The sequence below is a fragment of the Phyllobates terribilis genome, unplaced genomic scaffold, assembly GCF_046119375.1.
Source record: "Phyllobates terribilis strain yellow unplaced genomic scaffold, ASM4611937v1 Scaffold_5__5_contigs__length_657084704, whole genome shotgun sequence".
Classification (NCBI taxonomy): Eukaryota; Metazoa; Chordata; class Amphibia; order Anura; family Dendrobatidae; genus Phyllobates; species Phyllobates terribilis.
Window position 1 is genome coordinate 373,273,372 of NW_027362765.1, and position 12,962 is coordinate 373,286,333.

A 12,962-nucleotide genomic window follows, 5' to 3' on the forward strand; every position below is an offset into this window, starting at 1 on the left:
GTACAACTCGTCCCCCCAAAAAACAAGCCCTCGTACGGCCATATTGATGAAAAAGTAAAAAAAGTTATGGCTCTGGGAAGAAAGGGAGGAAAAGAGGAAAAAAGCAAAAACTGAAAAATCGCCCGGGGATAAAGAGGTTAAAAAAAGAGTTCAACTAAATGTAAGTGAACCCTTTGGAAATACCTCCATTTCTGCATTGATGACTAATAACTTGGTCTGATTATTATCGACGTCACAATGTACACACACGGCTCTGCTACATACACACGTGACCCCACACATAAACTTTAGCTCACCCAGCACAGCAGTCCTGCGCAGAGCACACTGAGCCTCCGAGTCATGTGATCCCTGACTCCTCCCACTCACCACAGGTCCTGGAAGCACAGAACAGCCATATATCTATTGTGCAGCTCTGCAGGGAGCGGAGGTAAGAGGAGATTACCCAGCACTGGGTGCAGGGGCCATTAACCCCTTCACGAGCCGCCTGCTTTGAACCTTAACCCTTTAACACTCCATGGCGGATATATAATACTGTAATGTGATACTGTAATTTCCCTCGGGATCAATAAAGTGTATTGTATTGTATAATAAATAAAAAAATAATCATTTTTATCATGTCCATCCGTGTGCCCATGACGTGATTGCGGGGCATTGATGGGTTGTCACGACATCCAGCGGTCTGCAGAAGACCCCCCGTGCCTGTCATTACAATCAGGGCTGCCACCAGGAATGTCAGGGCCCCATACTTGCAACATTTTTGGGCCCCCTTGAGAATCCGCCTCCATCCCTCGAACTTTCCACAGTCCCACCGCTCCCTCTTGGAATAACTCCACTTCTGCACCCTGTCCTCACCAATCATGCATTAACAGTTCCCATTGTACTACATATCACATACATAGCCAGCAGCTTTTGTTTTGGCCAAAATAATTTTTAAGCCGCCTCCAGGACAAGGTAGGCTCTTCTGGCCAAGCCCTACTCTACTCTAACCTATTAAACATTTCTTATAATAGCCAATACTCTTTTTAGGTATATTTTTATTTTTTTCCTTTAATGGAATTCATCACATTTTTTTTTAAATGACCAATAATACCACATACAAGGGACAAATGTCGTCACACCATGACCAGATCACATATTACTACCACATAGTGACTGAATATTACCACATACAAGGAATACCGCCACACCATGACCAGACCACATATTACCACCACATAGTGACCGAATAATACCACATACAAGGGACAAATACAGTCGCATCATGACCAGATCACATATTACTACCACATAGTGACCGAATATTACCACATACAAGGAATACCGCCACACCATGACCAGACCACATATTACCACCACATAGTAACTGAATAATATCACATACAAGGGACAAATACAGTCGCATCATGACCAGACCACATATTACCACAACATACTGAATGAATACTACAATACTAATCATTAATAAAAAAACACAATACTAAGTGTATTGTGTATACAGTATATAGCGTCAGTGTACAGGTAATACAGTGATCACTGGTGATATTATACTCAGGAGCTCTGTATACAGTATACAGTGTATAGTGTCAGTGTACAGATAACACACTGACTCACCGGTGACGTCACTAGGTGAAGTCCTTCATCTTCGCTTTTCTCCTTCATCCAGCACAGACCGCCATCACTTCTTCCAGCCAGGACTCGTCACTGCATAAAATAACACAGTTATCTATAGCACATTCCCCAACTTCTACATTACGCAGCTGTATACAGACGTGCACCCACCATTAACATAATTAGTTATTATGCAACCCACCAATCCAAATATAAATTGCAATCCACCACTGCGCCCCCACTGACTGTAAATAGCCACTTTCCCAACTAATATATAAATTAATTAGCACCTGTACTCTTTTCCCCAATTAATTACCAGCCACTGCATCCTCAACGCCCCCACTCTGTGCATCCTGCTCCCCCGATTCATTAGATTTACATGCCCCCTCCACCCCAATTCATTGTCATGTCTTCTCTTTCTTCCACCCCCACCCTTTATTCATTATCAACTGCTCTACCCCACATTCAATACATCATTTACTCTCCTCCACCCTCAATTCATCAACATTTACTGTCTCAATACATCGTCATTTAATTCCCCACCCTCAAAATTCATCATTATTTGCTCTCCCCCTGCCCCCCATCTTCCAACATCACTTCATCATTTGCAGTCCCCTGCCCCCCCCTTCACTTCATCATTTGCAGTCCCCTGTCCCGCTCCCCCTCGCGTACACACCATCACCTGACCAGAAGTCGGGAAAAGGTGGAGGGAGCTGCGCAGCCATTCAGGTTTGACGGCCATGAAGCTCCGGTAAAGCTCCCAGCGCCGAGGTGTTCGCCGTCAAAGGCTGCGACCCAGCGCACAGCACTTTGTTACACTCTGGGGCTGAAGCACAAGAGAGGGGCCCCATTTGCTCACCTGGCCCTATACAGCAGTAAGGGCAGTAATGCTCTGATGGTGGCCCTGATTGCTATACTCCTGTGGACACTGGCCCGTGTCCGACGTTCATAGGAGATTGTGATTTTCTCTATGCATAGCAGAACTGATGCCCTACTATGTATAGAACAAGCGATCGCCAAATCGCAGCTTGAAGTCCCCTAAGGAAACTGTCAAATACAGTAAAAAAGTGAAAAAAAAAGTTTTCTTTTTTGCTCATCTTCTTCCCAGAGCCATAACTTTTTTATTTTTTCATCAATATGACCAGGGCTTGCTTTTTGCGGGATGAGTTGTACTTTTGAATGACACCATTGGTTTTACCATATCAAGTACTGGAAAATGGGAAAAAAAAAAATTCCAAGTGCGGTAAAAATTGCAACAAAAAGTGCAATTCACCAATTGTTTTTTTTTACCACGTTCACTAAATGCTAAAACTGACCTGCCATTTTGAATCTCCAGGTCATTACGAGTTCACAGATACCAAACATGTATAGGTTCTTTTGTTATTTAAGTGGTGAAAAAAAAATCCAAAATTTGTAAGAAAATTTTTTTTTGGACATTTTCCGAGACCCGTTGCGTTCTCACTTTTCTGAATCTGGGGCCGGTGAGGGCTTATTTTTTGCCTGCCGAGCTGACATTTTTATTGATACCATTTTGGGGTAGATACGATGTGTTGATCACCCATTATTGCATTTATTACAATGTTGCGGCGACCAAAAAAACGTAATTCTGGCGTTTTGATTTTTTTCCTCGTTATACCATTTACCGAACAGATTAATTGTTTTTATATTTTGATAGAGCGGACGTTTCTGAACACCGCGATACCAAACGTGTATTTTTTTGTTTGTTTTATTTTCACTGGGGCAAAACGGGGGGAGGGGGGGTGATATGAACTTGTGTTTTTTACATTTTTTAAATATTTTTTAAACTTTATTTATTTATTTTTTTTAAACTTTTTACTGGCTTCAATAGTCTCCTTAGGAGGCCTGAAGCTGTGATCATCTGATCGCTTGTGCTATACACAGTAAGACTTCGGCACTGGTATGTGTAGCAGAAATCATCATCTCCTATGAACACGGGCCATGCGCCGGCATTCATAGGAGATTTACAATGACAGGCACAGGGGTCTTCTGCAGACCCTCGGCTGTCATGACAACCCATCGGCGCCCCCCGATTACATGTCAGGGGCAGCAATGGGTGTGTCTTGTGACGAGCTTCCGCCCGGCGCTTCTTAAATGCTGCTGTCAGAGATGTGCATGACAGCTGATCAGATCAGCTTTCATGTGCAGGGAAAGATGCGGGCTCACAGCCCGAGCCCGCACTAAATGAAGGAAGACAACCTTTGACTTACCAATGCGTCCAAGGTCATTAATGGGGTTAAATTGATGCCATCCACTTGCGGTATAAAAAATGTGTTCCTTTTTTTTTTTTCTATGGGTCAGTACGATTGCAGTGATATCAAATATGGACGATTAATTCCCTTTTACACTGTCTTTTATTTATGACAGATTTCTGGATTAAACGCTGTGTTTATGAAGTTTTTGGGACCTGAGTATCCAATGGAATAAGTACATGAAAAATCAATCTGGCGTTCAGGATGAATTACATTTTTATAACATGCTGATGGTGGGAAAAGTTTACACTGTTTTTTACCTTTTATCCTTTTAGGTTCCTACAGTTTAGGATCCTCTCTGCTGATTTTTTATATACGAGAATTTTAAACTTTGAGCCATCGAAAATGGATAAGGACGGAGACAAGATGGCAGAGAGGATTTTACACCTCACCTTAGAGATCCTCTTCTATCTTACTGGAGAGGTGAGAGATTCTAATGACTTTACTAGAGATGCGCAAAACTGCAAAAATTCTAATTCGGCAGATTTGCTCAGACTCAGGTGACAAAATCAAATCACATTGAATTTATTACATGTGAATCAAATGTGCCTCAATTGCTTTTAAAAAAATAAAACATCTATCATGCTCTGAGGTATCACAACCCCAATGCATAATAAACGTTTGGCCAGGAAGGAGTTGAAAAACAATAGAAAAAAAAAATCAGTCAACTTGCCCCTCACCTGTCCGTGCGGCCGCAGCTTTCCGCCTGTTATTCACTGCATTCCGATTCCATAATGTGCTCGGGTCTCTGTTTTGCTCTTCACAGGCACATATAGCGCCAGCTGTGTTTAAACGCATATGCTGACATCAAGACATGCGTCACCTCACATGACCGCATAAGGCAACGTATGCTGTGACATCATGACGTCACAATCTATGTCAAGACCTAGCCACAGAAAACGGGCTAATGGATCCCTTGCATTTGTCACATCACATTGTCTAGCCCAGCTAATCGGAGGGATATTACAGCCAGTATAAAAGATGAGTGCAGGACAAGCAGAGCCATTTTATGCTTTTATAGCATAGGGATAAGAGGTCAGAACGCATGGCTGATTAAACATAGGGATAGAAAAAGGCCTAATCTGATTGTAGTGTACTACTGCAGTGCTGAAGCACATTGAAAGCAGGAGTGATAGTTATCTCAGTCTGTGAATAATAATCTAAAGATTGAAATGATATATATGGAGGTGCTGTAGTTGTATAGTGACTCAGTGTGATATATAGGGTGGTGATGTAGCTGTATAATCACTCAGTGTGATATATAAGGTGGTGCTGTAGCTGTATAGTCACTCAGTGTGATATATAGGGTGGTGATGTAGCTGTATAATCACTCAGTGTGATATATAAGGTGGTGCTGTAGCTGTATAGTCACTCAGTGTGATATGTAGGAAGGTTCTGTAGCTGTATAGTGACTCAGTCTAATATATAGAGAGGTACTATAGCGGTATAGTTACTCAGTGTGATATATAGTGAGGTGCTGTAGCTGAATAATCACTCAGTGTGATAAATAGGGAGATGCTGTAGCTGTATAGTCACTCAGTGTGATATATAGGAAGATGCTGTAGCTATATAGTCACTCAGTGTGATATATAGGTGCTCGGAGCTGCTGTAACAGTGACTCAATGTGATATATATGGAGGTTCTGGACCTGTATAGTCAATGTGACTGTGAATTGATTGATCTGAGATATACTGCAGTAACTGCACCTTAATACAAGGCTTCTTTTATTCTTCTTCACACACTGCAAACAAGGAAGGCAGTTTAATACCTCGATGTTCTAATTTTCCTGCAAAACAAAAATCCTTAAAACCAAGGATTGTGTGTCACAGAAAATTTGCTTCCTGCAATGTGATATGGGCAAGGCATAAAAAAAAATAAGACAAAAGAAAGCCTCCATAAACCAGAAATGTAAACACAATTGTCTACCTTACAAAGTGTGCAATGTTGTAATAGTTTTTTTGCACACTTCGTTCGATATTAAACCCGTCCACAAAGCATTGAGCTACTGCAGCCTTTTGTAGGTGCTCGCTTTGGGATGTGAAATAACCTAGCTTTGTCCTGTACATTTTTATAAAAGCATGTGGCAGAGTTTTTTTTTTAAAAAACTCTTATAGAGAAGTATCCTTTTTTTCTTTTGTGTGCCTAACACACATGCGTCCAATAGTCCATTTGTGGGGATCCTGAACTCCCATGTGCCCAAGATCACCGCAATTGATGCCAGACCACCTGGATTATGCTGCCTTTTGCGAAAGGATCATGTGCGCTCAACCTCAATTGAAGATACTTAGCCGCCATAATGCATTGAGAAAAGTCATCCCTGCCAGATTTGAGCACAAAATTAAAAAATTTTTCTAAAACAAAATTTTCATGTTTCGTGCATCAGATTTTCAATACATCTCATGATTTTCACCTTCTTTTTCATTTTTGGTGAAATTAAATTTTATTGTGCCTGCATCTGGGGTGACTTTCCCTAGTAGTACCCTGAGCTGGATTGGGCCCCTGCACAGCACAAAAGGCAGGGCACAAGGGACAAAATTGCTGAAAAATTTTAAACAAAAAATCTTGAAATTCTATGAATGCAATTTTGTTGAACAGAATTCTTAATTTTTATCAAAATGGTAAATTTTTTTGGGTGGGTGAATTTTGGGTCAGTAGATGGCAAGAACTGGCTTAGTTTGCAAGGGGAATACTTTCATGTCCAGCTTCCAGCATACTGTCAGAGAAGGAATTCAGCGCAGCTGGTGGCTTTGTCACACCCAAGCAGGCCAGGTTATCCGACAGTGTGGAAAACTTTACACTCGTCAAAATGAATCAGGCATGGATCAGTGCCAACTTTCATTCACTTAAGACTGATGTCAATAATTACCTTAAACGTACCATTATTTGTCATCTATACTGTCGTACAGCTGCTGTCGGGACTACCATTGCTGGTCCTACGCTGACCCACATCTCCTTGGCTGACCCGTCATTTTTTTCTACCATGCAGCTTAGGCAGAGCCAAACCAGCCGCACATCTCCTAGCTGCTCACCATAATTTATAGTGCTGGACAATACTGACGCTGAAATACTGTCACAATGTCACAAGGAGGCTTTTGCAAACATCGCCGACCGTCATGGCGGCCTCAGGATCTGTGGATTCTCTAGGTTATGGCACTCTTCCTTGTAACTTCACTAATGGCTGTAATCAGCACAGGGAAACTCGGGCGTCGACACAAAGACTTGTAGCTCCTAGACAGGTTACCAACCTTAAATCTTTAAATCTCTGCTGGGCTAGGTTGTTAATACCCCTTGGTTACATGGGAGACTGGACACATGGTCACATGACTGGAGAACCAGTCATATCTCCTCTCCCCCTATATATGTGTGTGCTGGACTATTCAGGTAGTGCCAGCTATAGCTTGTCTAAACCTGGTCTGGAGAGGTGGAGATATCCAGGAATTTCTGGTGGTTGCTCTGTGATTGTTGTGTGTGTTTTTTGGTGAAAACCTTTCCCTTCCCCTTTTGTGTTTCATGTAGTTTCTTTGCCTCATTGGCTTCTTACTCTTGTTCCCTAGTGTTTATTCCTGTATGAGTTCTGTGTGACTGAGCTTTTGTTTTTCGCTGTCTTTTCTGTATTAACCCTTTCATTTCGGCCCCCTTTTACCTGGATGAGGGAGGGGATCAGATTAGTTCGGTGTAGGAGAATAGCGAGGTATGAGACCCAAGCATCCCCACCATCAGGAGTAATCTTCGGGACAGGGATAGACTAGAGGCCCCTTAGCTTGAGGGACTAAGCTAAAGCCCACAGTCCTTGCTACCCTACAGTTACATTGTGACAGATACATACTCTCTTGAGGATACACAAACATTAAACAGCTTCCAAAATAGTGTTATTTCTTTAAGTCTTGTTGACAAATTGACAAGCCATTTGTTCTTCACGTTAAAAACCACTAATGTGTTCTTGCTCTTTGAAAAAATAATAATTTTTGGATGGCTTGATTAAAAGCCTTTGTAATTGCTTAATCATTTTGAGAATAGCAAACCTGTTGTGGATCCCAAAAAAGGGATAATTTTTTCACTCGTAATTGAGAAGCTATTACTTCTTTACTTTTAAAACAGCATGCCTACTTTTGCTACTCCCCAAACAGTGACATTTGAGAACTCCTTGCGTAAGAAAGTCTCTGCTTTTTCCATTTGCACTGCCTGTGTATAAACACCAGCAAGGCAGGCATCTTCACCCAAAAAGTTTATTTTTTGGATGTTTTTTACAATTTAAGTAGACTGACAAGCTTTTACACTCCAGTGTGTTATTAAGTAGCCTGTTATTTACCACCGGTCACCATCCGATTACCCCTAGTCAGAAATAAATGACCAAGTGATGTCAACCTAAGATTGTTTGTGTTAAAAAGCTCAAAAGGACTTCATAGTGTCCTAGGAGACCTCTGCATGTCATACATATACTGCCAGGCAATTACAAACTTTGTAGTATTGAAATTTGAGGCAAATTTATTTGCTTTAAAATGATTGTTTTTTTTTAAAAAAAAATTCTGTAAAGTGGGCAAATTTAAAAATAAAAAGATTTGCTCATCTCTAGTTACATGACATCATTATCAATGGTAATAGCAGATGGATATGGTGAGGGACCCTGGAAATGTCTTTGGTGAGATTTATTACTGTGCCTCCGTACACAGGATTACACAGTGGTGAAGAAGACCCCTAATGAGCACTATGAAGCCCCTGTATCTGAGGAATGGGGAGGAACCCTGAGCCCAATCACGGAGCCTCCACCGCACCCCTGGATACATGAGGACATCAATGACCAGAAGATCCTTGAACTCACCTACAAGATGATTGAGCTGCTGACTGGAGAGGTGACACTGCTGGGAATGCTGGGACATTATACAGTGACGCTATGAAGGGATCGGGGGGATGACGGTATCATTGTATATGTCAGGTTCCTATAAGGTGTCAGGACGTCGCCGTCTACTTCTCCATGGAGGAGTGGGAGTATCTAGAAGGACACAAGGATCAGTATGATGACGTCATGATGGAGGACTATCAGCCCAACACATCACCAGGTAATAGACACGACTAAATACACGCGTTGTACAATTACCGTTTTTGCGGATTATAAGACGCACCTGACCATAAAAGGCACCCCACATTTTGGGGAGGAAAATAGTCAAAAATTGTTTTTAATAAAATGGTGGCGTGTCTTCTAGTCCGCTTTTACAGTAGCTTACTGCAGTTGAACGGGGTCCCAGGAGGTAGGGTCGCTGCTGGTGGCGGCAGGAGCAGGGCAATGCTGCGGGCCCAAGGCTGGAAGGAGGGGGTGTTCGGTGATGTGAGGATGCGGCGGTCCCCGGGCTCCCCATGGTTTTCAATGCCGTGGACTTTGGGAAAATGGCCACCGGAGGCGACGCATGCAAAAATGTAGATCTTGGAAGACGAGATCTCAATCTGAGGCAATTTGCATATTAAATTTCCCAGAGCAGCATTGCAAGGCAAATAAGTCTCCTTACATTGGCATGCCAGGGCTGGTATATCACTCTCCACAAGGAGAAACTTTACCCCTTAAATGTCAAAAAATTATAGAAGATACATTTCTTATTAACTTTGTGAAAATGAAGACACAAAACTTGTTGATCACAACTCTATAATCTACTAAACTTCGTAAAGTGCTAGAAATAGGGCCGCAACGATGAGTTCAGATGCGTCAAAAGAAAAAGGCCTTGAGAGAATACGGTTATATTATTCAAAAATAATACATTCATATTTTTAGCAGATGACTTCACCAGGGACTTGGAGCAACATCTGATAAGTTCAGCTTTTCAAGAAGAGGATTCTAGTATCACACAATACACATATGAAGAACATGGCGTTTTTCCAGATGAATCTTCAGCCTTTCGCAGCGAAGATCTGTCAACTGATCCTATAAAACAGTTTGTATATTCTCATGTGTCACAGATTAAGGAAGATGAAATTAACAGAAGGGTTGTTGAACATCAAAGATCTCAAGGAAAGACTTCATTTAAATGTTCGGAATGTGAGAAATGTTTTAACTTCAAATCAAATCTTGTTAGACATCAGAGAATTCACACAGGAGAGAGGCCATTTTTATGTTCAGAATGCGGGAAATGTTTTACAGATCGATCAAATCTTGTTTTACATCAGAGAAGTCACACAGGGGTGAAACCATATTCGTGCCAAGAATGTGGAAAAAGTTTTACACGGAAATCAACTTTACGTAAACATGAGAGAATTCACAAAGGGGAGAAGCCATTTTCATGTTCAGAATGTGGGAAATATTGTAGTCGTAAATCAAATTTTGTCGTACATCAGAGAATTCACACAGGGAAGAAACCATATTCGTGTTCAGAATGTGGGAGATGTTTTACAGAGAAATCAAATCTTAGTAATCATGTCAGAATTCACACAACATAGGCCTTTTTATTGCTCAGATTGCGGGAAATGTTTCACAGATTCATCAAATCTTGCTATGTAATCGGGAGAGTTTACACAGGTGAGAAGCCATATTCATGCGCAGAATGCGGAAATTATTTTTCACATCCATCAAATTTTATTACCCATCAGAGAATACACAAAGAGAAGCTTTAAACTAATCATGTTCCATTGTGAAAAATATTTGAACCAGAAAGCAGATCTTCACTTATATAAAAGAAGTCTCACAGCGGAGAAGCCATTTTCATGTTCAGAACGTGGGAAATATTTCTACCAAATCTTGCTCTACATCAGAGAATTCACACAGGTGAGAAGTCACACATAGCAGAAGCCATTTTCATGTTTCAAATATGGGAAATGTTTTACAAATGAATCAGGTCGTGTTGCACATCAGAGAAGTCACACGGGGGAAAAGCCGTATTCATGTTCCGACTGTGAGAAATGTTGCACACAGAAAACAAGTCCTCTTCAACATAAAAAAATTCATACAAAGCTTGTAAAAAGTCCAAGTGTTAGGCTAGGGTCAGACAGCTGTATAACTCAGACAGGGATCGCAACGCAATGCTCGGACTGGCTGGCAGCCAGACCCGAGTGTGACAGAGTGTATTTCTATGCAGCTGTCATGCTTGGTACAGGAGAGCCGCCGGCCAGTCCGAGCATTGCATTCCGATCCCCGTCCAAGTTATACATCAGTCTGATTCTTCCCTTAGATTGTAATGTCGCTGCTGGGTAAATAAAAATCCTCACTTCTTTTTTGCTATTTTGGAGTGTAGTCTTGCTTCATTGGAAATTAGGCACTTTTTTTTTTTTACAATTGCAGTAACAAAATGTACTTGCGCTTTCACGTAACTTTTCAGAATTTGTCACGTTTGTGTACACAAGGAATAACACTATTTCTGACCATTATATGACTTGTATCCTTCATTTTTTTCACCAGCTTTCCCCTCTGTATGCTAGGAATGGTGTCTATAGATCCGAAATGGGTAGTCAAATTTAATATTGGAGGCTGAGGGCCACTTTAAAAGATTGATAAATTTAGGTCGATCTGGTTTAGCAAAACTACAGCAAGCAGCCCAGGATCAGTCTCTACAATCAAATAATAAAATATTGGTATTGCCACATTTGTAATTAGCCCAGCTATAAAAAATGGTACATTATTTGATCTTCGCACACTACCCAGGGACATATAGTCATGGGTCAAGAAGAAATTCATACAAAGACTTCAAAAGTACAATATTTTATTATAGATTCAAGATAAAACAATAGAATCCAAGTAAAATAAGCAGGGAATCAGTAGGCTATACAGGGGCTCACCTAATAAGCGTAGTGACTTTTTTTTTTGACTATATTAACTTTATTCTTCCTGGGAACCGCCAGCTTTCAGTCATAGAGGCGGGCTCAGAGAGATTACAGTTACCTGTAAGCACTCCCTGCCAGTTTGATTGACAGCACACTCTGCCACAAATGCGTTGCACTCAGCTAACATCTGGTGATCCCCTTAAAAACATATGCAGTGGCAGTGTGCATAATCTACCTCTGCTCCATTCAGCAGGGGTTCTTCAGAGCCCTGGTTCTTTTACAGCATTTGGACCTTTATCCATCAGAAAGTTATCCACTATCATGTAGATAGATTCATTTTTTTTGAGAATACTCCTTTAATGAATTAATTATACATAGGGAAGAGGGAAATATAGAAGCCTTTGCTTATACACAGTCTAGGTATAGCGGGGAAGGTGTAGCACTGGTGCATAGTGTTTATACTTATACCTTTCTTTGTGCAAGCACAACAAAATTTTGGGGGTGTACATATTTTTCCCTGTGGCTGGCTCTTCACTAAGTAAGTTCTGCTCTGGATCATTTCATGGTACATTATTTGAAGATACAGAACTTCCTTTAACTTTTTCCCCTAAAAGAAGAAATGTATTCTATGCTCTCAGTATTCCAAGTAGGTGGTCAACTTTTCTGAAGATAACAACTGAATTTTACACAGTCATCTGGATGATGAAGACAGATAATTTATTTTATACCCTATTTTTTACTTCCTCATCGCATGGTATATGGTTTTGGTTTATGCTCTGAAAGATGTATTCTTTCATTAATTTATGGTATGCCTTGACTAGAGATGAGCAAGTAATTTCAAGTGGAATTGAATTCTTCTCGAATTTTACAAAAATCCATATTCACCAAAATGCAGATTATTTTTTTTATAATTTCTGTGCAGATAACAGAAAAATGGTGACTGTTAAACGCCATTTTTTTGAACTGTAAAACGCAATCAAAATTTTAAAAAAAATTGTTATCATTTCTGGCTGCTTCGATCCTCACGTCAGCCGTCCAGTCCTTGCCGCATCTTTAGGTTGCCTACGCTCGCGCTGAAATCCCCTGGCCTCTCATGCTCGGCCTGGACTTCTTGTTTTGATAGGGATCAGGAGAGTTCTGCGCAACCCTGAGAAAGTTCACAGCATGCGCACAACCCTCCCGGACCTCATCAAAACGGAAAGTCTCAACCCATCTAGAGAGGCCTGGGAATTTCCACATGAGTGCCAGCGATCTGAAGATGCGGAAAGGATCAGACGGTTGACAGTGAGGAGTGCGGGAGCCAGAGAGTTGAATATAAAGTTTTTCTTTATTTTTTACATCTTA

At 41.1% G+C, this 12,962-nt stretch overlaps 1 protein-coding gene across 1 annotated transcript in view; it reads left to right on the forward strand.

Annotated features, from left to right (window-relative positions):
• Positions 1 to 338: 338 nt before the first annotated feature.
• Positions 339 to 12,962, forward strand: part of LOC141271573 (uncharacterized) — a 64,773-nt gene continuing 52,149 nt past the window's right edge. The window contains exons 1-7 of the mRNA XM_073681621.1: positions 339 to 427; positions 3,994 to 4,053; positions 4,154 to 4,301; positions 8,549 to 8,728; positions 8,812 to 8,935; positions 9,640 to 10,298; positions 10,513 to 10,626. Of these exons, the coding sequence (XP_073537722.1) occupies positions 4,224 to 4,301; positions 8,549 to 8,728; positions 8,812 to 8,935; positions 9,640 to 10,298; positions 10,513 to 10,626 (1,155 nt within the window). The 5' untranslated portion in view covers positions 339 to 427; positions 3,994 to 4,053; positions 4,154 to 4,223. The remainder of the gene's footprint in view (positions 428 to 3,993; positions 4,054 to 4,153; positions 4,302 to 8,548; positions 8,729 to 8,811; positions 8,936 to 9,639; positions 10,299 to 10,512; positions 10,627 to 12,962) is intronic.